At 49.4% G+C, this 26,872-nt stretch overlaps 1 protein-coding gene across 1 annotated transcript in view; it reads left to right on the forward strand.

The window, feature by feature from the left end:
* The window catches only part of WNT3A (Wnt family member 3A), a 46,942-nt gene that overhangs the window by 19,432 nt on the left and 638 nt on the right, over positions 1–26,872 (forward strand). Inside the window, exon 3 of the mRNA XM_022563367.3 lies at positions 20,907–21,172. Within this exon, the coding sequence (XP_022419075.1) occupies positions 20,907–21,172 (266 nt within the window). The remainder of the gene's footprint in view (positions 1–20,906; positions 21,173–26,872) is intronic.

Consider the following 26,872-nt stretch of genomic DNA (forward strand, 5'->3'; position numbering starts at 1 on the left):
CCATTGCAGGTTTCCTGCAGGAGCCAGGACTTCAGGCAGGTCTTAGAGAGGAAATATAAAAACAAACAAAAAACACAGAAAGGGAGAGGGTTGGAGATCACAGAGGCACACAGCAGAAGTTATTCAGGGTCATGGAGCCAGGGGTTTATTTTGGGAAGGAGAGGAAGATTGGGAGTGCTGGGTATTGGTTAACTTACGGTGAAGAGCAAACTTTCACAAAACCTAGTAGTTTAAACAATATTAATCATGTGTTATATGTCCCAACATCGGCAGATATAGACAGATGCAGCAGGCAGGGCTGGTCTCTGCACCTCTGCTGGTCCTCATTTCCCTTACATATCTGGTGGCCAATGCTGCGGTCAGCAGGAACACCCACAAGCAGCCTCTTCACGTGACCTGGGTTCCCTTAAATATAGTGGACAGGCCCTCCAGCAAGTGGGGGGAGAAGGAGGGAGAGAGAAAAAGAGAGAGAAAGAGGGAGAAAGGCTACTTTCACTGAGCAAAATGTTTTCAAGATTTATCCACCTGTAGCATGTTTCAGCACTTTTCCTTTTTATGGCTGAATTATATTCTATTGTATGGATGGATCACCTTCTGTTTACCCATTCATCTGTTGATGGACACTTGCGTTGTTTCCGACCTTTTTTGGCTATTGTGAATAATGTTGATATGAGCACTTTTTACAAGTATCTGTTTGAATACCTGTTTTCAATTCTTCTGGGTATGCTCCTAGAAGTGGAATTGCTCAGTCATATAGTAATTCTGTGTTTTGAGGAATTACCAAACTGTTTTCCACAACAGCTGCACCATTTTATATCCCCACCAGCAGCACATGAGGGTTCCAGTTTCTCCACATCTTTGCCAATGTTTGTTATTCTTTGTCTGTTTTTTCCTTTAGCCCTCCCAGTGGAAGCGAAGTGATGTCTCATTGTAATTTTTACTTGCACATCCCTGATGGCTAATGATGTTGAGCATCTTTTCATGGGCTTGTTGGACATCTGAATGTCTTCTTTGGAGAAATGTCTATGCAAGTCCTTTCCCCAGTTTTTAATTGGGTTTTTTGTCTTTTTGTTGTCGAGTTGTCAGAGTTCTTTATATATTCTAGACACTAGATACTTATCAGAAATACAATTTGCAAATATTTTCTCCCTTGTATAGATTGTCTTTTCAGTTTTGTGACAGTGTCCTTTGATGCACAGAAGTTATAAATTTTGGTGAGATTCAATTTACCCATTTAGATGTCATATCAAAGAAAGCATTGCCTAATCTAAGGTTACTAAGATTTACACCTGTGTTTTTTCTTCTAAGAGTTTTACAGTTTTACTTCTTACATTTAGGTCTTTGATCTGTTTTTAGTTATTTTTTGTATATGGTGAGAGGTAAGGGTCCAGCTTCATTCTTTTGCACGTGGGAAACCAGTTATTTCAGCACCTTCTGTTCCAAAGACTAGTCTTTCCCTCATTGAATGGTCCTGGCACTCTTGTCAAAAATCAGTTGTCCATAGATGTCTGGGTTTATTTCTGGACTTTCAATTGCATTCCATTTGTCGATATGCCTGTCATTCTGCCAATATCACACTATTATGTTTTCTGTAGTTTTGTAGTATGTTTTAGAGTTGGGAAGTATAAGTCCTCCAACTTAATTTTTGTTTTACAAGATTGTTTTGGCTTTTTTGGGATCCCTTGTAATTCCATATGAATTTTAGGATGGTTTTTCCATTTCTGAAAAAAAGGCAGTTGGAATTTGTTTTTAAACATCTTTATTGGAGTATAATTGCTTTACAATGGTGTGTTAGTTTCTGCTTTATAACAAAGTGAATCAGCTATACGTATACATACATCCCCATATCTCCTCCCTCTTGTGTCTCCCTCCCTCCCACCCTCCCTATCCCACCCCTCTAGGTGGTCACAAAACACTGAGCTGATCTCCTTGTGCTATGCGGCTGCTTCCCACTAGCTATCGGTTTTACATTTGGTAGTGTAGATTTGTCCACGCCACTCTCTCACTTTTTTATGGAGATTACATTGAATCTTTGAGAAGTATTGCCATCTTAACAGTATTAAGTCCTCTAATCCATGAACATGGGATGTCTTCCACTTATTTAGGTCTTCCTTAATTTTTCAGCAGTATTTTGTAGTTTTTAGTGAACAGGTCTTGTACATCTTTGGTTAATGCATTCCTAAGCATTTTTATTCTTTTTGATGCTATTATAAATGAAATATTATTTTATTAATTTCCTTTTCAGATTGTTCACTGATTATGTATAGAAGTACAATTTATTTTTGTGTTTTGATCCTGTATTCTGCAAATTTGCTTAATTGTTTCATTAGTTCTAAGAGTTTTGTGTGGATTCTTTAGGATTTTCTAGATATGAGATCATGTCATCTGTGAATAGAAACATTTTTGCTTCTTCCTTTCCAATTTGGAATCCTTTTATTTCTTTTTCTTGCCTAATTGCTCTGGCTAGCACTTTCAGTACTATGTTGAATAGGAGCAGTGAGAGTGGGCACCCTTGTCTTCTTCCTGATCTTAGGGGGAAAGCTTTCAATCTCTCACCATTGAGTATATGATGTTAGCTGTGGGATTTTCATAACTGCCCTTTATCAGGTTGAGGAAATTCCCTTCTATTCCTAATCTGTTGAGTGTTTGTATCATGAAAATGGTGTTAGATTACATCAAATGTTTTTTCTGAATCAATTAAGATGATCACGTGGTTTCACCTTCATTCTATTAATGTGGCATATTATTATTGGTTGATTTTCATCCATTGAACCACCCTTGCATTGTTGGGATAAACCCCTCTTGGTCATAGTATATAATCCTTCTAATATGCTGGAGGACTTAGTTTGAAAGTATTTTTTTGAGGACTTTTGCATCAATATTCATAAGAAATATTAGCCCGTAGTTTCTTTTCTTGTAGTGCCTTTGTCTGGTTTTGGTATCAGGATAATGCTGACCTCATAGAATGAGGTAGGAAGTGTTCCCTCCTTTTCCATTTTTTTTGTAAGAGTTTGAGAATGATTGGTGTCGACTCCTCTTTAAACGTTTGTTACAATTCACTAGTGAAATTCTTCTTTGCTGGGAGGTTTTTCATTTTTAATTCAATCTCTTTACTTGTTATAGGTCTTTTCAGATTTTCTATTTCTTCTTGGGTCAGTTTTGGTAGTTTGTGTGTTTCTAGGACTTTCTCCATTTCATCTAGGTTAGTCCTTCATTTTTGAAAGATAGTTTTGCCAGATGTAGAATTCTTGGTTGACAGTGTTTTTCTTTCATCACTTTAAATATATCATCCCACTGCCTTCTGGCCTTATTAGTCTCTGATGAGAAATTGACTGTTAGTCTTATTGAGGATCCTTTTTACATGATGAATAACTCTTGCTGCTTTCAAGATTCTCTCTTTGTCTCTACCGTTTGATAGTTTGATTAAAATGTCTCAGTGTGAAGCTCTCTATGTTTATCCAACTTGAAGTTTGTTGAGCTTCTTGGGAGTATCTTGAGTCTTTGAGATTTTTTTAAAATCAAATTTGGAACTTTTGGCCATTATTTCTTTAAATATATTCTTTCTGCTGCTTTCTCTCTATTGTCTTCTTCTGGGACTCCCACAATGTGTTTGTTGCTACATTTGATGGTGTCCCACAGGTCTGTTCATTTTTCTTCATTGTTTTTTCTTCCTTCTCCTCAGACTGTATAATTTCAGTTAAACTATCTTCAAGTTCACTGATTCTTTCTTTTGCCTGCTCAACTCTGTTGAAAACTTCAAGTGAACATTTCATTTCAGTTATTGTACTTTTCAGCTCCACAAATTTTATTTGAATTCTGTTTATAATTTCTGTCTCTTTATTGACAGTCTCTCTTTGTTGAGAAAATTTTCTCCTGGTTTCCTTTATCTCTCTGAGAACATTTAGGACAGTTGATTTAGAGTCATTGTCTAGTATGTTCAGTATTTGTGCTTCCTCAGAGACAGTTTCTGTTAATTTAATTTTCCTTTTCCTATGGGTGGGCCATACTTTCTTGTTTCTTTTCATGCCTAGTAACTTTTTGTTGAAATGTGGAGTTTTTGAATATTATAATATGGTAACTCAGGAGATTAGATTCTTCTTCCTCTTCAGGGTCTGTTGTTGTTACTATGGGTTGTTGTTGCTTGTTTGTTTAGTGCCTTTTCTAAACTATTTTTAATTAGTGCATTCTATGTCATGTGTGGTTCTCTGAAGTCTGTTTCTTTAGCTTAGAGTCAGCTAGTGGTTTGGCAGAGATTTCCTTAATATCCTGGGATAACAACAACAACAAGAAAAAGGCCCCCACTCTGCCATTTTGCTGATGCCACTTTGTATCATCTTTTGAGACCTAGCCTCAAAGGCTGGGCAGTGCCACATTCTGTTGGTCAAGGCAGTTACAAAGGCCCACCCAGATTTTAGGGTAGGGGACACAGACTCCACCCTTGATAGCATGTTAAGTTCACCTTGGGAAATGAGCATTAGGGATGGGACATTCATTGGTGTGGCCACCTATGGAACTGCCATCCAATCTAGGATGGGCCAACAGAGATTTGATGCCTAAGGTGGGTCCCAGGGGCCACAGCTGAACATGCTGTCAGTAGCGAGAGTAGGCCACAGAAGACATAAGAAGAGAGGATGCCAAAGGAAGGCTACTAGGACAAAGGTAGGGTGGGTCACATCAGCAAAGATCTGCTGGGGGCCCTGTAGTCCCAAGGGGCATTGGTGACAGGATGGCCAAGGCCATGTACGACCTCTTCCACACACCTGCTTTCCCATCTTGTAAAGGGCAGCCCCATCCTTCTGTTACTTGGAGTCACCCATGATTCCTCTCCGTTGCAAGTCCCATCAACAGTACCTTCAGAGTCATTCCTGAATCCAACCATTTACCACCAAGCCCAGCCACCCTGAAACCGTGCATCATCAAAGTGGCTCCTATACAACCGTTCAGTCCCATTCCCAATGTCCCTGAGGCCAAAAGAGCTGTGTCAACCACACCCCTCCTTCACTTGGGCAGGGCTCCCAGCTCTCTCGAATCCTCTGGCCCTGCTGCCTCTTTTCCCTCCTCCTCGTCATCCTCCCTGTGCCCCTGTCCAGCCCCACTGGCCTCTTGGCTGCCTCCCAAACACTGAGTACAGTTCTATCTCCACCTTTGTTTTTGCATATCCCTCTGCCATTGCTCTTTTCTCTGCCTTGTGTGTGATTCCCTGCCCATTTCCCTCAGTCTCCTTCTAAATGCCACCTTGTCTCCTGTGTCATGTAGCATCCCCCATGCTGACCCTCTCTATCCCTGTCACCTGGTATCACATCTTGCTGCCCGTTGTCCTCAGTCCTTTACCATCACATCCATCAACCACCCCATGAGTACTGTGAGGCCCACCCCAGCTGCCCTGTCTGTCTTGCCAGCACGTGGCCTGTACGTATGGGAGGAACAAATGGCCTTGCTCAGACCTGGCAGCCAGAATGCAGAGGGAGGAAGAACAAAAGATGTCTGGGAGGAAGACACACCAGGCCCTGAGACTGCTGGCATACTGTGGGCAGAGGTCCTGAGAGTGCAACTGAGCATTGCATTAAGGGCAGGTGGGGCCCGGTGGTGTTTGTTCAAGGGGTCGGGGCTCTCCGACATCAGGCAGTCATGGTCATGCCCCTCAAGGTTGGTCTGTATTCTCTAGGAGCAAGAAGGGGCAGAGGAGAGTCATGTCATGTGACCTTGACCAGCAAGTCAGCTCACTTCCTGGAGCACTAGCGTCCTCATCTATAAAATGGGAGAATAATTGCCACAGCCAACTTCACAGAGCTACTGGCTGGGGTAATTACACACCAGCTCCTGCGGGGATGGCCACTGACATGTGTGGGAGAAGTTAGGGCCACAGGGTGATGTGACACATTGAGTGTGGGGGCATGTGTGTGTGAGTGTGTGCAAGTGTGTGTGTGCATGCATGTACATGTGCATGATTGTGTGTGTGGTGCCTGCACGTGTGGGGTCATCTGTGGGTTGTGTGTGCGCATGCATGTGTACAAGTGTGTACTTGTGTGTTTGAACACATATGTGTTCACGTTTTTGCATGTGCATATTTGTGTGTAGTACGCGTGTGCATTTATGTACGTGTGTGTGTGGTGTGTAGTGTGTGTGTGGTGCAGGGTCCCATGCTGTGCCATGGTCAGGGAGGTATGCCCATCAATTTCACCATGCCCGGGAGGGCCCAGACAGGATCATGGTGCCATCTGGGTTCCTGGCTCCACAGCCTGATGGGGGTGTCTAGGGTCCCCACACTCCTAAGTAAGAAGAAATGTCAGGGATTTCGGGAAGAAGGCAGAAGCCTGTACACCTGACACGGCTGCCATCCTGGTGGTGGAGGAAGGCTGTGTCAGGTGGGGTCAGGCCCCACCTGGAAGCCAGAGAAGGAAATGTGGATTTATTTCTGGGCTCTCTTCTACCCCATTGGTTCACATGTCTGTCCTATGCCCAGGCCACACGGTCTTGACTTCTGTGGCCCTGCAGTAAGTTTGAAAACAGGGAAGTGTGAGTCCTCCAACTATGTTCTGCTTTTCCAAGCTTGTTTCAGCTTTTTGGGGCTCCTTATAGTGATTTTAGGATCAGCTCATTAATTTCTGCAAAAAAAAGAAGTTGTTTTTTTGGAAATTGCATTGAATCTACAGATCACTTAGAGGAATATTGCCATCTTAACAATTTGAAGTCTTCTGATTCATAAACATGGAATGTCTTTCCATTTATTTAGGTCTTTAACGTCTTTCAATGACATTTTGCAGTTTTCAGCAGATAAATCTTCTATTTATTCCTAAGCATTTTTTTCTTTTTGATGCTATTATAAATGGAACTGTTTTCTTAATCTCATTTTTGCATTGTTCATTGCTAGTGTATAGCAACATGGTTGATTTTCAAATATTGATCTCATACTCTATAACCTTGCTGAAGGTTTATCAATTCTAATAGATGTTTCATGCATTCCTTAGAATTTTCATGTCATTTGCTAATAGAGACAGTTTTCTCCCATCTGGACACTCTTTATATATTTATTTTTTTCTTGCTCAGTTGCCCTGGCTGGAGCCTCCAGGAAATGGTGAATAGCAGTGAGCAGAGCAGGTGCCCCTGATTTCTTCCTGATCTTAGAGGAACAGCTTTTGGGGCCCATTCTGTTCTTAAAATTTAAAGATCTAGGCATGAGGGTCATCCTTCAGAAAAATAAACAGATAAAAGGGAGAGTTTTGATATAATGTCTCTTGATTCTTTGAATTTTTTCTGAGTTACCTGTGCCAAAAATCTCACAGTGATATATTACCAAAAAGTTTTAAAAATTTGTCAGCTCATCATTCAATTGGGTCCTCTTTCATTCTGAAACAAGAAATTGGAAACACCTGATTTACACAGAGCTTGGTGTCCCAGTCTTTATAGATGGTACCAGGGCTGGACATGTGCCAGGAAAACTGGGAGTCTCTTCATGGGTCAAGTGGGAGATGGGTGGTCCTAGAAGGGGAGGCGGGAGAAGAAGCAACAATGCCGGTGAGGTTGCCTTGGAATCACCCATGCCGACCTATGCACCCCTAGGGATATGTGAACCTGCCTTGGAGACCCCTGGGGCACAGCATCACCCTCACAGGCCCACAGGCTTTGTCCCTTTTCTGCACGTTCAGACATAGGATCCTGTCATGCTCAGCTCCAAACCCGCAATCTTCCAGCTATGGTCAAACACACAAGCACCCTAGTCAGGACAGCTGTGGAGGCCCTGAGGCCTGCCTCTTGACCCCTGCCCATACTCCCTTCTGTGTTACCCACATCGGGGTGCCACAGCAGCCATGCTCTCTCCCAGGCGACTTTTCCAACATCGCTACTGTAGATGGACCTTCCCTGCCAGTCCAGAGCTGCCTGCACCTGCCCCTCACTGGACCCCACAGTCTGAAATGGGGTCAGTCTTTGTGGGCCCCATTTTTGCAATCCTCATCCTCTCCAGATCCTTCTTATCTTTAGCTCTCAGCCCACAGGAACTACCTGGGGGGCAGCTCCTGGCCTCCAGAGCAGCTCCTAGTTTCCTGCCTCCAACCTCAACATCACTCTCCCGGGACAAAAGCTGAGCCCTGCAGGGTGATCTCAGGTCTGGTGTGGGGCCCCCTGCCATGCGCAGCAGGTTCACACAGCAGGCACATAGGGCAGTACCAAGGTTTGCTCTGGCACAGAATGGGTGCTTTATAAGGATGCGCTGAGTGAGTGACTGAAGGATGAGCACATATGCCTGAGGGTGCCCACGTGGCCAGGTTTCCCTGGGGAGGGGGGCGTCTGAGCTGGATCTTAAAGGGTTTTCTCTCTTTCTTTAAAACATGTATACAGTGCTTTTGGAGCCGTGTGTTAAGTGTTTTACACACAGCAGTAAACTGAATCCTAGCACCCATCTCATGAGCCAGCACTATGGTTACAAGTTAAAGAAACTGAGGCACAAAGAAGGGGCTGGGCCAGGACTCCTAAGAATGTGCCAGCCTGTGGTGGAGGGGGTGGTGGTGTCTGTAGGGGCTCTCCAGGTGAGAACAGGCGCTGCAGGTGCCCAGGGCCTGCCCCAAGGAACAGACAAATCACTAACTTCTGGGCTGGGGGCCCAGGGAGTTCCCCCTCTTCCTCTGCACTCCCTCACTTCCTTGAAAGCCTCTCAGGGGGAACCAAGACTCCAGCAGGCCTCTGGGACCCTCGTGTGGCCTTGGTGTCCCAGTCCCTTTGCCCCCATATCCACCCTTCCCATGTCCACTCTCCCCTCTTGTCCTCTCTCCCCCGTGTCCACTCTCCCCCATGTTCTCCCCTTCATGTCCACTCCCACATGTCCATGCTCCTTCCTCTGCACTTTGCCCCCTCTGCTCCCCCCTCCCCTGACCTGATCTCTGCCCCTCCCTCCCTCCTCCATTTTCAGCTGGATGAAAGTCATCTCAGCTCCCATACGCCCTCACCACTTGATCTAATGGGAAAGAGGAAGCCCTCTCTCCCCCATCGCTTGCCACGGGGCTGAGAAATGGCCGGATTCATTGTGGCGCAGAGCTGAATGGCCCAGGAGGAAGGAGCCTGCCAGGTGCCCCAGAGAGAGGCCAGCTCTGGGAGGCCATTGTGGAGGCCCCCGCCTGGCCACCGGGCCACACTCACAGTAATCAATCTGATTGGATTAGGGTCAGGGCGACCCTAATCGTGTCAGAGGTCGCTCAGGCTTTGTGGCAAGGTCCGTGGGGTGCTTGACCACCCCTGCTGAGGCGGCCTAGTTGAACAAAGCTTAACACTGTCAGCTGAGCAGAGGGCCCCAGCCCCGTGTGGAGGTGTGCGAGTGTGTGCGTGTGGGGTGAGGATAAGAGGGAAAGAGCGTGTGCTCATGCCTCCTGCTTCCAGCTCACACACACACACAAACCACCATCTGCCTGGCCTGGGGCTGGGGGCTGGGTGGGCCAGGTGGACCCCTGAGAAGCTGCCACCGAGGAACGTGGGGTTGGGAGACAGAGGTGAGCCCGGGCTCGGAAGAAGTGCCCTCCACCCTCACTTTCCACAGCAGCAGAACCATGGAACCTGCATTAGCCAGAAAGTATTTGAAGAATTTTGAGTGCATGAAGGCTGGCACACGATTGTGGCTTATCTGTCCCTCCAGGCAGGCCCCTGGACTCCTGGAGCGCCTGCTTTCCCTGAGAGCTGCCCGACACCCACTCTTGACCCCCAGTGAGGTGAAGGGGTGGGGAGGCCAAAAGGCAGGGAAGGCAGGTCCCAGACCTCAGTGCCTTAGCAGACACTCCTGGAGGAAGCCCAGCCAGGGCCATGCCCCTAGGGAAGCACAGTGGGTGCAGCTGGCCCAAGGTCCAGGCCAGTGGGTTTGTGGGTGGCACATGACTTTGGGGGGACCTGGGTCTCAGCTGGGTGGGGCATTTGCAACTTACAGAAATGGAAGGGGCCATAAAGAGGTGAGTCATCCACAGTGGGGAGCAGGACCCTTGATGCCTCTCCCACTGGTGTCCCAGCACGTCAGCACGAACAGGTGGGGCATGGTCCCCAGCTTCATCATCAGTGACCTCTAGAAACCGGACCTCAGCCTGTGTCCATCCACTAGTTTAGTGCCCTCGGTATAGTGCCCTTGGCAGTGGCTTTCCCAGGCACCCCCAAGCCTGGGCTACAGTGGCTTCCCTAAAGAAGAGACTGGGGGAACCACTCAACCCTGCCTCTGATTCCAGCATATGTGCCTCCAAAACTCCCTTCGGGGGTCTCAGGACCTGGAGGACACAGGGCCTGCACATCTGCATTCCAGGTGGGGCATCCCCATTGGCAGAGGGAGCTTTGCTGCTGGTAGAAGTGGGCTGACTCTCACTGTGGGGTCTGCACTTGGACCTCACCCATTGGGCAGCTGAGCTGGGGACCCTAGCTGACCCCTCAAAGCACATCATGTCAGAGTCCTGGCTGGTTACCCTAGGGGCAGGGTCTGTGGGTGTCAATCAAGGTCTCCGCAAGTGTGTTCCGGGTGCCTGTTGCCTTCTCTGGCTCCCCAGACAGTGCTCATATCCCCTCGCAACCCTCCGCCCGTGCCCTTGGACAGCCCTGGGACAAGCACCCACGTCTGCCTGCCCTCTTCCCCATTCTCCTTGGGGGTTGGGCTGGGGAGGATCAGGAGGGGGGACAGCATGGCCTGTCCCCTCCCCAGCAGAGCCCCTTCCCTTGGCCAGGCTCCAGGGGGTGGTCTGTCCACCTCCTTGTGTGTCCCGGCTTGATCTGCGGAGGGCCGGCGTGCAGGCACGGGGCCGGGGCAGGACAGCCAGGACGGCACAAGCCACAGGGCTCAGGAGGGGTCAGAGAGAAGAAGGGGCCCTTGAGGGAACCGGCATCCCTGAATCCAGGTTGCAACCCCTGACCCTCATCGGAAAGTGTTTCGGTTCACGGTGGTTGGGGAGCTCCGACTGTCTCTGCGGCCTCCCCCGTATATCATTAACTCTCCCCAGTTGGGGGTGTGTGTAAAGGGGCCAGGAGAGACCCCGGCGACACCCTGCCGCGCCCGGCTCAGAAAACAATATCCCCACGACGACGACAAGATTAAGCACAAGAGAAAAGTGAAAATGCTGCTGGCGATTCACACGCCCTCGGGAGTGCTGTGTTAAAGCGTGTGAATAGCGAGCTCCCCTCGCGCCCCAGGCCCCTGGGCTGCGCATACCTCCCGGTTGCTATGACTGGCTTGCTATGGCCTAATCGCCGACGAGGGGGGAAATTCATATAAAATATCGAGAGCCATTGTGGGCCTAACGCGGCGTGACAGTGGCTCACAAAGCCAGATTCATTAGCCCCAGCAGGTAATCAGGACGCCGGCCGTGCTGGCGGCCGGGCGGTGTCAGGGGCCGCAGCTATAGCGGGGCGCAAGCTGCATTCCGCTCTCAGGTGGCTCCATCCTTTGTGCAGGACGGGCCAACGGGATTACCAAATGCCATTGCCCATTGCGACACCCCCTCCTGGCCGCCCCGCTAGCTCTGAGACCAAGGAAGGTGGGCTGTGTGGGAAGGGAGCAAACTGCCGGCTAGGGGCTCAGGCCAGTCTCCCATCTCTTCTTCCCTCATGTTGGGGCATTGGTAGGAGGAAGAGATGCCAACCTCTGAATGCTCTAAAAGTGCCCTTGAGGCCTTCATGGGCCAGGGAGACAGACACGGAGCATTTGCTGACCTCTCTGCACTTGCACAGGCACTGCAGGACTTGCTTGTCTTTTGGGGGGTGGCCATCCCTGGACCTGCCTCTCTGCATCCTCCCCCTCCTACAGCCTCTCACCTGCCAGGTGTGCAGAGGCCCAGGCCTGGCCCAAGGAGGCTGAGTGGTGCCTGAGAGGGAGCCACAGTCACTGCCCTTGAGCGTGTGCTAAGGATGCGGCATGAGTGAGGGCACTGAGTTCTCTCCGTGTCCTGACAGTGATGCTCTGTGGGCAGGTGGGCGCAGAGAGGGTCCCCACAGAGGCTCCCATGGAGGCTCAGTGCCCACAGGAACCATTTGCCCTGACCTGGCCTCTCTGTAGTCCTGTCCAACTGTGAGAACCAGCAGCTGCCACAAAGAACTCCTTACCTGGAACGCCAGGGAAGACTCACAGAGGGCCCCCAGCTGAGTGGGGACGAGCCTGTAGGATGGGGGATTCTCCTCACATACCTGGCGAGAGAGAAGCTTCCCTGCAGGGCAGTAGAGTGGTGGGGCTGGGGTCCAGGACTCCCCACCCTGGGCAGGTGATTGTGGTTGCAGCCATGGTCCTGACAGTGGGGAGGGGGTCTCCATGGAGACAAGGGAGCCTGCCTTAGGGCTGCACCCTCTCTGCTGACCAACCCCCAGCACCAAGGCAGGGAGTCTGACCCAAAAGTCAACACTGCCCAGGGGAGTAGTGGAGCCCCAGGTCTCCAGGGGCCACGGGGCAGGCATGCCCAGGAGAGAGAGGGCTATCCCTCAGGCCAGAACTCAGCCAGGAGGAGGCTTTGAGAGGCAGGTCCTACAGTTCCCAAGGAGGAGGTCACACCCCACCCTGCCCCAGGCTGAATCCCCACCCAGCCACCAGATGATAGCAGCCAGGCCCCAGTGACCCAGGGCCTCACTTCACATATGAGCCAGGCCAGAGATGCACAGCCCACTGCAGGAGCCCGGAGCAGGGGGAGTATGTGAGACCCTCCGTGTTAGCCACCTCCACGTCCCTCTAATGGGGGGGAGTGTGTCAGAGACACCCTTGCCACGGTAAACTCCTCCCCTCTCCCTGCAGAATCCTGTCCTGGGACCTCCCTCCCAAACACCTCCTGAGTCTGGCCAACTTCCAGAGGAGGGGGCTTAGGAATCTGAGACCATAATGGAGACTGAGTTCAGCTCAGGGATGCATCAGAATCACCAGAGCACTGCTTACAGATATAGATGCCCCCCACCCAGAACAGTGGGCCTGGGTCCACTGGTAGGTCTGCAGTGACCACTGCTGGGGCATCTGGTTACCTGCAGAGCTTCTCAAAGGGTCCACTGGGTGGACTCCACAGATAGAACACCCAGGAGCTTGATCTCATTGGTCAGTGGTCGAATTTGAACCACAATCCCCTTCCAGGAACTTCCACTGCCAGGGTTCACACTCTATCCTCCGAAAAGCGCTCCAGCGCCCCCTCAGGCCAACGGGCCTATCCCAGGAGCCCTTGGCCATCCCCTCCTTCTCATCTGGTATCAGGCCTCCATAGCCTTCCCCTTCCAGGAGAGGACAGATGGGCCTCTCCTCAATCCCTGTGGCTGTGAAGTATGGGGCCCAGCAGGGCAGGTGGGCCCTTCACCTCCTGAAAGCTGCAGCTACTGAAACAGCCTGCTGGTCATGGGACCCACTGCTGGGGGGTGCAGGAGCATCTCCTGCGACCCCTGTCTGGGCTCTGTACTCACTGTCGGGCAGCCTGTGACCGGGGCTGACCCATTTTGAGCCTTCACACATCATTGGGACTGAGAGGGCCTTCAGGGCCCATGGTGGTGGCTCAGCAGAGAGGAGCCCTCTCTTTCTGTCCGGACCAGTCCTCTCAGCAGTTATAAAAAGATGCGCAGGGCGCAGGGCAGGGAGGCCTCTGGGCAGTGCTTTCCTATCAATCCCTGATAAAAGGGCCTTCTGGGTAATCTCCCAGAGAGAAAACCAGCTCTGGGACAGAGCCTGCAGCCTTCTTGTCCACTTAGAACACAGTCAGTGCTCAATAAGTAGTTGCCAACCACCAGCTTCATGGTGAAATGTGAAAGGCGAGGTCCTTGGAATAATTTTTTTGAACTTTCTTCAGCATATAGGACTTTGGAACTGTATCCTTTTTTAATGTTAAAAGGTCCTTTTCTGAAATTATGATAGTCATTTCTTATGTGTCTTATTCTCTCAAAAAAGTAACAACATTTTGCAGTCCTATTTCAGTCCCCAAGTAATTTCTAGTACTTGCCAAGCCTATGAAATCCAAATCTGGAGACAGGATTTGTTAAAATCTCTCTCGTTCTAAAGTTCTGAGACCCAGGGAAGTGAAGTAACTGCCAAAGCCCATCTCACATGTGACACTCAACCCTCGTGTCCAGGGCTGGGCTGGCCTCAGTGATGATGCAGCCCTGCCAGGTGACTCCCCCTGCCCTCCCCCAGGCTCCCAGCTCTTGCCATATAGTCCTCCTTCACCTGCCCCAGACTCTACCTCTACCCTTCCATCCATCCACTCACCCATCCACCCACTCTCCACCATCCACCCATGCATTCATCCATTCACCCACCCACCATCCATCCATTCAGCCACCCATCCATCCCAGGCCTGCCCCAGAGCTCACATTGCCAAGCCTACTGTGTGTCCTAGTTCCCCTTACTCTCTTCATCATAAACTGTAAGCTCCCAAAGGCAGGTGACTCAGCACAGCCCAAAGCAAGGAACCTGACTTGCAATAGCAGGGCCTCCCACTAAAGGAATGCAAGGATTCCTCTGGTTCACCCTCCTCCTTCCCAGTGCAGGGATTCCCTCCACCTAACAGTGGATCATCCAGTTTATGCTTGATTACCGCAAGAACAGGTAGCTCCTTCAACCTTTCAGAAAGCCTGGGTTGTTAGACATTTCATCAGATAGAGCAGCAATCCACTTTCTTGCAGACTTCTTACCTTGGTTCTTGAGAATGGGCACCCTGCATCTTACTTATTTTATATTCCTAGTGTATGGCTCATTATAGACTCTCAGGTCCTGGAAGGGTGGATGGATGGATGGTAGAAGAATAAATGAATGGATGGGTGGATTGTAGATGGATGGATGGCTAGATGGTAGAAGAATGAAAGGAAGGGTATATCACTGATACTTTGCATGAACTCAACAAATAATTGCTAATGAGACAACATCAAGTTTCTGGGGAAGATGGTTTTCTCGATGGAAGACGCTTGTCTTACAGAAAGACTTTGTTACAAGATTCCCTTTCTTCTTCCTTTTCCCAAGCCCTAATTGCAGTGTGGGATAAGAGTCCTGGGCTGGAACAGAGCAGGACTGAGATAGCTCAAAACACTCATGCAGGCTCTATCGCAGCAACTTGGTAAACTGACAAAATTGGTCCTTAAGCACCCCCCTCTCACAGCCCGTGTCCCCTCCTCCTCTCCTGACCTGTCATAGCCCATTCAAAAGAAGACATTTTGCTGGTGACAGAGGTATTTCCAGTCTCATCTCCAAGATGCAATTCTCTTCCCACAGGCAGGATGGTTCTCTCTCCCCCTCCCTAGCTGCCCGTGTTGTATAATCTCTGACAAGGCTGCTGTCTGTGGCTAAAAGCTTTGCTGTAACTGGGGCAGCTGCTGGGCTTCAGACCCTGGTCTGAGTCCTGGTTGTGCCTGCCCCACCCATGACCTTAGGGGAGCCCTGTCCCCCTTCCTCTGTAAACTGAGGCTACTCCAGCCAGTCAGTCATGACCTTCTTGGTTCAAACCCCTGTGGAAATCTGATAAAAGCAATCTATCCAGAAAAACACATGAGTTTTCAGACATGCCCTGGAATTCCAGCTCATGATTTTGACAGGGTTAAGAACCCCCTAAAGTCTGCCCATGGATTCCTGGGTTAAAAGCCCCACCACTGTGGGATGTCATCTGGGCATTCAGCGGGTCTTCCTTCTGCACAGTCTCAGGATGTGTTTTAACTTTTTCTTTGGAAATAGTTGTATACTTACAGAAATACTGCAGGAGTCCATATCTCTTCCTAGGCCTCCCCAGTGCTGACATCACACAAACCCAGCTAGATCCATCAAAACTAAGATCCATCACTACTAACTAGACTCCAGACTTTACCCAGATTTCACCCAATTTTCCACCAATGTCCCTTATCTGTCCAGGATCCCATCCCAAGTCCCTAAGCCCAGACCAGCCCTGCCCTTCATGCCCTTGAGACTGGGAGGAGCTTGGTTAGGCCTTTGGGTTTGGTTTGTTTAACGTTTCCTGATAATTAGATGCAAGTTACGATTCTTTGGTTAGAATGTCTCAAAGGAGGTGGAGTGTCCTGGTGGGGGCCTCGTCTTAGGAGGCACATGGCATCCATCCGTCTTCTGTCCCATTGCTGGTGACCGCAACCCCTATTTCTCTGGTAAGGCGGGGTCTGTCAGATTTCTCTGATGCAGAGTTTCAGTTTTTCCCTTTGTGATTGATCAGTATCTCGGGGAACTACTTAAAGACCTGTGTCTTCCATTTGAAAGGGGACTTTCTTTGCCAGAATGGACCACCTCAAGTTTTTCTGGCTCGTGGTCTTCGTAAAGGCTTCTTTTCCTCATGAGCAATTTAAAGGCCGGCTCCAGGGTGTCCTTGGCCCTCGGGACTTTATTTGTGAGGAGGCCCTCTCTTCATTTAGCAGAAGAGGAAATTGAGGCCCCCAAAGGAAAGAGAAGTGTGCAGGGTCACACAGCTAGTTGGTGACAGAGCAGGGCAGGAATGAGTTCTTTTTCCTCCAAGTTCAAGGGGGAACACCCCTCCCAACCCCCGCACACCCTTCCCCTCAAGTGTGTCTGGCAGCCCTGGACTGTTTACCTGAGCTCGATAAGCAGAGATCTCCGAGCCCTGTTCAGGGCAGAGCAAAGCCCCAGGCCTGCTTTCTCTCCCCTTATCTCAGAAGCTGGAGAAGGGGAGGTAAGGAGGGGCTAGAGGAGGGGGCAGAGCAGAGGCAGAGACAGAGGCAGGATCCTCCTATAGGAGCTAGCCCTGGGCCCTCAGGGGGCAGAGTCAGAGGGAGTTGGGGGAGCATATTCAAGGCTTGGAGAATCTGAGCCTTGAGAAGGGCCACCAGAGAGGATGCAGTGGAGGAGGCGCCAGGTTGTGTGCAGTGGGTTCCAGGAATGCCCAGGACATACTGGCTCTACCCTGCCCTGGGAGGGGTGGTAAGGAACCCCCAGGCCACCAGCTCACAGCCCCTAACCCAGGGTCATTGCCTGGGCAGGAGGGCAGATACCACACCAGGGCCCTGGACGGGTGAGAATCAGGATCTGAGCCCACCCTCTAAGGAGTTGGAGGTGGGGGACAACCTGAGTCCTTGAAAAGGACTAAGAAAAGAATAAGGGCAGGGGTTCTTCTGAGTGGAGGGACGAGAAGGAAAGGGGTCTGTGTCCATGCAGTTGTTTGTTCTTGGTGCTTTGAGTCAGCAGAAGGTGGCTCTAGGCTGGTCTGTAACTAATCAGTTGTATTATAAAAGGAAAACGGGGCAGGGGCTTCAAGTGTCTTGAGGAGGCAGCTGCCTGGCTGACATTTGGGAAAAGGAGCAGTGAGGGGAGCTGTCTTGAATTCATTCAAGGACAAGCTGAGTAGAGAGGGGCAGAGAGCCAGGTCCCATGGGGTAGTCCTGCCCAGGTGGGCTCAGACCCTCCTGGACTCCCTGCCCCAGCCCAGGGCCCGTGCCCTCTCCTCTGACCAGGCTCTCACTCCCCAACAACCATCTGTGGGATGGGCTGGGACTCCAGGTTAGAAACAAAAGGTGAACAGGACACAGCCCCCAGCTAAGGGAGCTTTCAGGCAGAATGGATGTAAGAGGGTGCTCCTGAAGCACCTGGGGAGCCCGAGGGCTCCAGGGCCAGGTGTGGACCGAACCCAGACTGCAGGGTCAGGACCCTGGTCTGTGCCTCAAAGAGCAGGGATGGGGACATGACAGATGCACATGAGCAGAGAAGCAGTTGGAAAGAACCCAAGGGAAGGACGAGGGCTGAGTGTGGCTGGAGGCCAGGGAGTGGTGGACAGGGCTGAGAGGGCAGGAGGTGGGGCAGAGTCAGCCTGTGTGTGAGCCAAGCAAGGACACAGTGGCAAGAACTGGAGAAGGGCTGGGCAGAGCCAGATGGGCACTGGACAAAACGCTCCTCCTACAGTATGTGTGAGTGTGTGTATGGGCATGTGCGTGCATACCTGTGTAAGAGTGTGTGCCTACGTGTGTGTCTGTGGATGTGTGTGCATACATATATTGGTGAGAGAGTGAGAGAGAGTGTGTGTGTGTGTGTGTGTGTGTGTGTGTGTGTTACATGTGTGTGGATGGGTGGGGGAAGCTGGAAGCTGGAGGTGCCTGTCCCAACTAGGAACCTCTTCTGGTGCAACTGGGAGATACTGCGGGCTGGACTCATGGTGAAGAGCCAGGAGAGGCAGGATGGGTCAGGGCCATTTCGGGAGGCCAGAGCAGCCTTCAGACTTGGGCAGTCCCCAACCAAGCTGTCAGTGGGAGGCTGACAGAGAAGAAATGGGGAGTCCCTTTCTGGGTTTGTGGCTGGGTGCTTACCACCTGGGAGTTTCCAGAAAGCAGCAAGAGTCCAGGCCTGCTCTGGGCAAAACATGGGGAGTACACAGGTTGGCCGGGGCCTGCAGAGGACCATCCAGAACTGTTGGCAAATCCACAGAAAGAGTCACCAAAAGCAGGGTGGGGCCTGACAGCTATCGGGAGGCTCGTGCAGAGGGCACTTCCTCAGACACATCTCACACTGTGTGTTCTTGGTATAGGAGTGAATGTGCTCTTTTCAGTGGCAGGTGTGTGTGGAGGTGTATGAAGATGTGTGGATGAGTGTGTGCACATTGCTGGCTGGAACTCTATCTTACCATTTTCCTGCCCCTGCCCCCTGAGCTTTGGGACACACATGCTCAGATGCAAACCTGGGAGCAGGCGAGACCATGCATCTGGAGGAAGTGTGGGGAGCAACACAAAACTTCTACTCACTCCCTAGGGTGAAACCCACCTGTCCCTCCCCCTGCCAGGAAAAATGCCTCCAGGGCACTGATGTGGGGTGAGGAGACAGCAGCCCCCTTTGATAACTCTCCTGTAGCCATTTGGAGCCCTAGCAGTGTCCAGGCCTGCAGTGGGGCATCTGCCCACGAGGAGCTCAGGGACACAGCAGGGCACACACCCCTTGTCTGGCACAGAAGGTCCTAGTTGGTCCTGTTCCTACATCTCTCCTGTTCGCTCCACAGCCCATAGCATTTTTTTTAACCTAGGATTTTAAAATTCGTGCTAATCAGCAGGTGAGCTCCACGAGGGCATCTTGCTCCCTGACGTTTCTCCAGCAGGGCTTGGCAAACAGCGGCTAGTCCCGCACACACATGTGGAATGGCGAGTCCAGGAGTGAGTCCTATCAGCTCACATGGGACCCAGGGCACCCCCAGGCCCTTGTCCTCCACCTGGAGTGGATCGTGGCTTGGTGCCCTTGAAGAAATGTTTACACACACTCAGGAGGCATGATGCATTCATTCATCCCGTCTGGGGAAGCCTGGCTGGAAGTCCAGCCTCTGCAAATTCCAGACTGTCCCCCGCATGCCCTGTACTTCCCTCTGGTCCTGCCAGCCCAACCCCTCCCCACCTGAGGCCCTGCCCTTATGGGCCTCCCCATGCAGAATACCCCTGCCCCCTGCTTTTCCTCTGTCGATTTCCTGCCTGTCCTTTGAGACCAGCTCCTTTAGGCTTCTGTCTACCAGGGTCAGGCTAGGCCTCCCACACCCAGCGACCCCCTGCAGCTGGCCTCGCCAAGGCAGACCTCCCTTGACTCCCTCACATGCCTGTCTCACCCAGTTCGGCCCCACCGGCTTTTCCTTCCCAAGCTCCAGCCATCACCCACTGGCATTCTGAAAACCAGTGCCACATCCCCTGACTCATTTTCTCCATGTGCAGAAAGAGAAGGCTGCATGCAGGCGGCAGCTCCAATACCAGGTCAGAGACAGCCTGGATGAGGTTCCTGGCAGGCATTCAGTTCCAGACCCAAGCACATGGGGCCAGCAGGAGGCAAGGTGCCAATGGAGGCACTGATCTTTGGAAGGTTCCAGAAGAGGCAGCCCTTCAGCTGGGCCTCTCAGTACCTGGTGTCTGGAGTGGAAGAGGGGAAGGGTGTGCAGGCAGAAAAAGAGGCACAAGTGGGCAGCATGTGGACCAGGGGCCATGCCCTGGGCAGGGCTGTGGGAAGCTTCCAACCAGGACATCTGGGCACGGGGGCTCCACCAAGGGTTGGTGGGACACTAGAAGGACCCTTTTTGTATGCCTTTTAATCAATCCACATGATTGCTTTGAGATTCATCCATGCTCTCTTTCCTGGTATGCTAAATAGAATTCCATTTCATGGATGTGCCACAATTTTTAATTGAAATATAATTGACATACAACATTATATTAGTTTAGGTGTACAGCATAATGATTCAATGTTCGTATATATTGTGAAACGATCACAACAATAAGTTTAGTTTAACATCTATTACCCCACACAGTTACAAGATTTTTTCTTATGATGAGAACTTTTAAGATCTACGCTCTTAACTTTCTAATATACAATATTATTAACTCTAGTCACCATCTGTACATCACATACCCACGACTTATTTATTTTATGCCACAATTTTTCATCCATTCACCTGTTGATGGACATTTTGGAGCTGCCAGTTTGGGGCTATTACAAATAACGCTGCAGTGACATTTGCTTCCTGGTCTTTGCAGGGACACAGGTTTCCTCCAGGGTAAATACCTCAGAGGTGAATGACCAGGTCATAGGGTAGGTGTATGTTTTCAACAAGCTGCCAAATCCATTTCCAAGGGGCAGCACCAGCTTCCTTCCAGCCAGCAGTGTACAGCGTTCTGATTTCTCCACATCCTCACCAGCACTGATTATGACCTGACTTTCTGATTTCAGCCGTCATTGCTGTTCTCCATGACAAGTTATGTCCAGCATCTTGCCTTGGGCTCCTTAGCCCTCCGTATACTTTCTTTGGGGAAGCTCTCCCTCCTCCTTGGGTCCTCCCTCGGGGACGCGCGCTCCTGTCCCACCGCAGCCCTGCCTCCCCGACTCCCATTACTGTACCGCGGTTACCGTGCTGCGAGTCTAGCACTCCACGCCCACTGTGAGTACCCAGGACCCAGCCCGGGAAGAGGCAGCCACGCCCCCACGCCAGTCCCACCACCTCAGCCCTGCCGGGTCCTGCCAACCACGTCGCCTCTTTCCGCAGCCACCCGGGAGTCCGCCTTTGTGCACGCCATCGCTTCCGCCGGCGTAGCCTTCGCTGTGACACGCTCGTGCGCCGAGGGCTCCGCTGCCATCTGCGGCTGCAGCAGCCGCCACCAGGGCTCGCCCGGTGAGGGCTGGAAGTGGGGCGGCTGCAGTGAGGACATCGAGTTCGGAGGGATGGTGTCTCGGGAGTTCGCAGACGCGCGGGAGAACCGACCAGACGCTCGCTCCGCCATGAACCGCCACAACAATGAGGCTGGGCGCCAGGTACGTCCGCGGCCCCCGCCCCCATCCTGGGTTGTGGACCCGAGAGCCCTGAGACCACACCCCTGAGGGTCCCTGGGAAATAGAAGCTTTCTGAGCAGGGTATGTGCCCTGGTCCCTTGAGGAGTATGGCATGGTGTAGGCAGGGTGGTGGGCTGTGGGAGGGATGTATGTATATGGTGGCCAGGCTGGGGGTCTGCTCACCTCCTGCCCAGCGGTGTCTGAAACACAGGGCTGTCCAGTTGCTCCACGAGGTCTAGGGCATTCCCACAGTATGGCAGGTCCACCTGTGCAGCTGGGGTCACAAGGAAGGAGGGATGGGAGAAAGGCCTGCCCTGCAGGAGCTCCTGCACGTCCAGGGAGGGAGACAGCCAGGCTGCTACACCACAGTGTGGTAAGTTCTACGATGAAGAAATGCACACACACAAGGTGATCTGGACATAGTGGAGAGGTCAGACCCAGGCTGGATTCTCAAAAAAGACTTCTCGCAGAGGTGGTGAGTGGAGACAAGCAGAATAATTGGCAGTTATCTAGGTGAAGGGAAACCAGGAGAGCCTCTGGGTAGCTCAGAGGTGAAAGAATGCATGTGAGTTAGTCCAGGTAGAATATGGAGAACAGAGGAAGAAAAAGATTTGGGGGATGGAAAGGCCAGCAGAGACCAAGCTGTGCAGGGCTTTGTGAGCCCTTCTGAAAAGGGGGCTTAGTGAACCTAGTCAGAGGTTCAGTGGGGCACTGCTGATAGGAAGTGATATGTGTAGGGACTGAAAAGTGTTCAGCAGAGTTGGCCCTGGCCTTGGCCAGTGGAACCAGGGCACTGCAGAGAGCTGAAGAGTGAACACTTAACTTCTAGCAACAGGGAACTAGGTGACTCCCATTAATCTTCTGGCTAAAGACACGTACAAATGTAGGATGAAGTGTAAAAAGTACCCTTTAAAAGTACAGAATACTCACCTGTATAAGTTACCTGATTTATCACAGGGAAGATAGTGCTGCAAAGGGGGAAGTGGTCTTTTCAATAAATGGTGCTCAGTCAATTGGATAACAATGTGGAAAAAAATTAGTCTTGACCCCTACCTCACATCATATAAAAAATCAATTTCCCATTTCCAAATGGGAAAGATAAAAGAAAGAATGTTTTAGAAGAAAACATAGAAGAACATCTCTGTGACCTTGGAGTAGGCAAAGATTTCCTAAACAGGCCAAAGAAGCACTCACAATGAAAGAAAAATGTAATAATGTGGACTATATTAAAATTTATAGAAAGGCACCACCGTGAAACTGAAAAGGCAATCCACACAGAAGGAGATGTTCACAATATATACACACAACAAGTATATGAAAGTTATAGTATAAAAAGAACAAAAAGACTAACAACCCAATAGAAAAGTTGGCTGAAAAATGGAAAGCCACTTCACAGAAGAAAATCTAGAAATGTCCAATAAATATGTGAAAAGGTGATCAATATCATTAGTCATCAAGGAGATGCTGTTAGAATATATGCCCTGGAGAGGGGAGAGTATAACAACTGGAACAGAGCATGGTGGGAGTTCCTGAGGAGCTGGTGTCCTGAGGCTGGTAATTCATGAAATTTTGTCATATTCCATGCTTATGATATATAAACTTTTGCATGTATATTGCACTTCCATAAAATAATTGTTAAGTGTCAAATAACTAACCATATAGTGAGGAATTAGCAGTCCAAAGTCCAGGAGAAGACAAGACTCTGAACCTGGTGCCTGGGGCAGCTTTTGTCCAGGGATCATTTGCTGGTCTGGGAAAAAAGTGCATATGCTGAGCTGCATTTCCAGCAGCCTCACAGAGCTAAAAGGGGCCCACCAAAGGTGCTATGTCTAGGAAAAAACTCCTTGGTTGAGGCTGGGATCCCGAGGAGTAAAGGAAAATCAGAAGTAGACAAGCCCTTATGCACATGTACAGGCTAGTAAAATCTCTAGACTGAATGGATTAAGGTGATCCCAAATTGCTGGTATCCCCATGTACCTGGAGAAAGCAGATAAATCCTCTTTGGAGGATGATAACCTTATGCTAGGCTGAAATTTTTTTCTACAAACAACTTTTCAAACACAATGTTCAACACATAATCAAAGATAACCTGTTAAATGAGTGATAATCAGCAAAACAAAACAAAACAACAACAACAAAAAAAAACAGAAACAAGACTCAAATACTGGAATTATTAGACATAGATTATGAGAAAAAATATGCTTACTTATGTTCACAAAGCTAAAATGTAAGATTTGGGAAAGAATCCCATAGAAATTGTAGACCTGAAGAATGAATGGGAGTTTCCAGTTAAAGATGACAAACAAAATACAAATATTTTCCTCTGCATTCTCCTAGAACTCCACTAAAATGACAATGAATTAATTTTAAGATATATAAATAGACTATTGAGAACATGGAAAACAGAAAAGGTGACAATGGCAACAAAATTTTGAAAGCAAAAAGTAGATGGATGAATACTCAATATCTTAGTACACTCAAGAAAGCTGGATCTTAAGCCAGTAGAGAACTCTGAGAATCAACCAAGGAATTTCTAGTATCAGATATCTTGAGAAGTTGAGATAGATATGGGGCTGGAAACAGAAAGACTGGTCATTTGCTGGTCTGGGGAAAAAGTGTGTATGCTGAGCTGCATTTTCATTTTAAAGTCTATTTTAAAAGCACTTTTTAATGTACCAGCTCTTCTATCCAACATCTTGCATCCAGACAGCACCCCTCCATCCCCATGGCTGAAGTCTGGAGGCTTATTCCCTAAAAAGGGTAAAGCAGAAGGTGTCTGGACTGCTGAGGGTGAGGCTGCCCAAGTGAAAGTAGTCTGGCTACATACACATTTGTCTTCCTAATGTCCTAGTGCCACAGTGAAGCTTGATTATGCTCTAGGCAGGAAAATGGAAGATTCTCCCCTGAGAATCAGACCATCCCAAGAGAAGAAACTTGAAGATTTTGAGGTGGGGGTTCCCCCAAAAGCAACGTGGCCAGATCACTCTACAGTGAGGGCCCAAGTAGATGAGTCCCTCCCACGTACAGGAGGTTCCAACAAGATTTTTGGCGCCCCACTTTCAAATATGAGCAGGCAGCCAAGGATCACTGAACATCTGAGGAAGGCCTCCAGCAACCACAAAGGTAAAGACCAAAATAAAGAAAAAAGAAACCCAAACTTATGGGAAAGAGACATTACAAAGGGATGAAAACTTCAAAAAACCATCAGTATCCCCAGAGAGATAAAACACTGAATCCATAAAATTGGAACAGGATGTTAATTTAAAAGAACATTCAGGGGAAAAAAGAAGCTCTTAGAGATTAAAAATAGGACAGCAAAAACAAAACTCTCAGCAGAAAGGTTGGAAGATAGTTGAGACACGCTTCCCACAAAGTAGAGAAAAAAAGACAAGGAGATGGAAAATAGGAAAGAATAGAAAATATGGAGGATCTGTCCAAGAAAGACAATGATGAACATGAAGATGAGGAATTTGGTAAAGAAATAAGACAAGAAGGTTCCCAGGGCTGAAGAGCAGAAGTTCAGACAAAACAGGCCCCATAAGTGATTAGCACAAGAAAGGGGAAGACCCACATCAAAATTCGCTGTGAAATCCACAGCCTATGACACAGAAAAGCCTTCCAAGCTTCCCAGAAAACGCTTTGGTTTCATGCAAAGGATCAGGAATCAAAATGTCATCAGAGTTTCTAAGAACAACAGTGAAAGCTAGAATAAAATAGAGTAATGCTTTCAGAATCCTGAGAGGGGGAAATATTTTAAGCCAAGACTTTTATACCCAGCTAAATCATCTTTTCAACTTTAAGTAGAAAAGATTTGTTTTCAGACATGCACATTTCACAAAATTTACCAGAAGGCCTTTGAAAAAGATGTCTCCAAGAAGATGAAATCCATAGATCAGCTGGTGTGTTTGAAAGTCTTGAAGAGAATATTTAGACAATGAAAGGAGTTAGTGAGACTGAACCTGTGATGAGTACATTAAAAACAGCAACAACATGGGGCTTCCCTGGTGGCACAGTGGTTGGGAGTCCGCTTGCCAATGCAGGGGATACGGGTTTGTGCCCCAGTCCGGGAGGATCCCACGTGCCGCGGAGCGGCTGCGCCCGTGGGCCATGGCCGCTGGGCCTGCGCGTCCGGAGCCTGTGCTCCACAACGGGAGAGGCCACAACAGTGAGAGGCCCGCGTACAGCAAAAACAAAACAAAACAAACAAACAAACAAAAAAACCAGCAACAACAAAACGTTTCGTAGAAAAGGAAAAGCTATCATGGCACGTGGCTCAACTAAGTATGACATTTACCACAGCCCCAATACTGTCAGCACTAAATTTTGATCTAACTGGAATTATGCTACAGATTTTAGTGTAGGAAGGGGGCTGGGAAAAGTGTGCATCAGAGTTGTGGAGTGAGGTCCCATGGGACCTCCATGGTGAGAGGTCCATAGACAATGCCAAACACTGAAAAATCAAGAAGTAGCAAGACAAGCATCTTATCAGAGGTGTAGAGGTACAAGGTGCTGCCTCAAGTGGTCAGGAAAGTGCTGTGAATGAGAGTGTGGGGGCAAAACTCCTGTTTTTCTTAATAGGTCTTAGGAACTCTTGGACTTTTCAAAGTATGTGCATATATAACTTTGATCAAAAGTAGAACTAAAACAAGAGACTGAGGAGGCAGAGATGGGAAGTGGCAGCTCCTCTCTGGAAAAGCTTGGTCACAAAAGAGAAGAGAATGGAGATTAGACAGACCTGGACTGCGGTGGGGGAATGTAATTTACAGATGCTCCTAAAAACGTGCCAGTATGAGAGGGAAGGGTTGAAGAAAGAGCAGGCAGAGGGGGACAGGGTAGAGGCAGCATCTGGACACAGAGCCCACATGAAGCCTTAGATTTATCAATTTCTAGTAGCCACATTTTAAAAGGAAACAGGTGAAATTTGCTCTAATAATGAATTTTATTTAACCCAATATAGCCAACATGTTATTGCAATAATGCAATCAATATTAAAATTTTGAATGAGATATTTTACATCCTCTTCTTTTACAAAGTCTGGGGACTTAGTATGACCCAGCATGTGGTTTGCACTTAACAGCACTTCTCAATTTGGACCACCAGCCGCATCTCAGGACCTCACATGTGGCCAGTGCCCATGCTAGTGGCCAGTTCAGCCATAGTTCTGATTATGCCACAGGACCTTTCACCCCCAGCCCCACTCCGTCCCCCAAAGAGAGAAGGGAAGACAACCTGACGTTGGGATGCCCACAGGAGAAACACATACAATCCTCAGCAACTCCCCTACAATCTGATAAAACCAGCTTCCTGGGCCCTGAAGGTACCCTGCTCAAGCCACTACCATTATCCGTGCTCAGGTCAGCCCCTAGCCTTGCCACCCATCCCATGTACATCTCCTCTAGACGGAGGTCTTGGGTTTCCCCAGTCACAATGAACGACTTCCTTCCTACACCCCGGCACTTACATATCACATGTTACAGCCCCTTCCTTCCTTCACTCAACATAGATGGCCTAGAAGTAGACCCAGCCCAGGAGGGGGTCTCCCAGGCCCTGCCCTCCAGGGATCTTGGGTCTACCAGGGGAGCCACATGGCACAAGAACCTGTAGCACCACACGGAAGGGTGGTGCTGGAAGAGGGCACCTGCTCCACCCGGAAGTCCCGGAGCTTTATGGAGCAGGTGGGGG

This window comes from Delphinapterus leucas, chromosome 3, assembly GCF_059928025.1.
Source record: "Delphinapterus leucas isolate spDelLeu-1000000601 "Yukka" chromosome 3, BTC_Dleu_Yukka2, whole genome shotgun sequence".
NCBI lineage: Eukaryota > Metazoa > Chordata > Mammalia > Artiodactyla > Monodontidae > Delphinapterus > Delphinapterus leucas.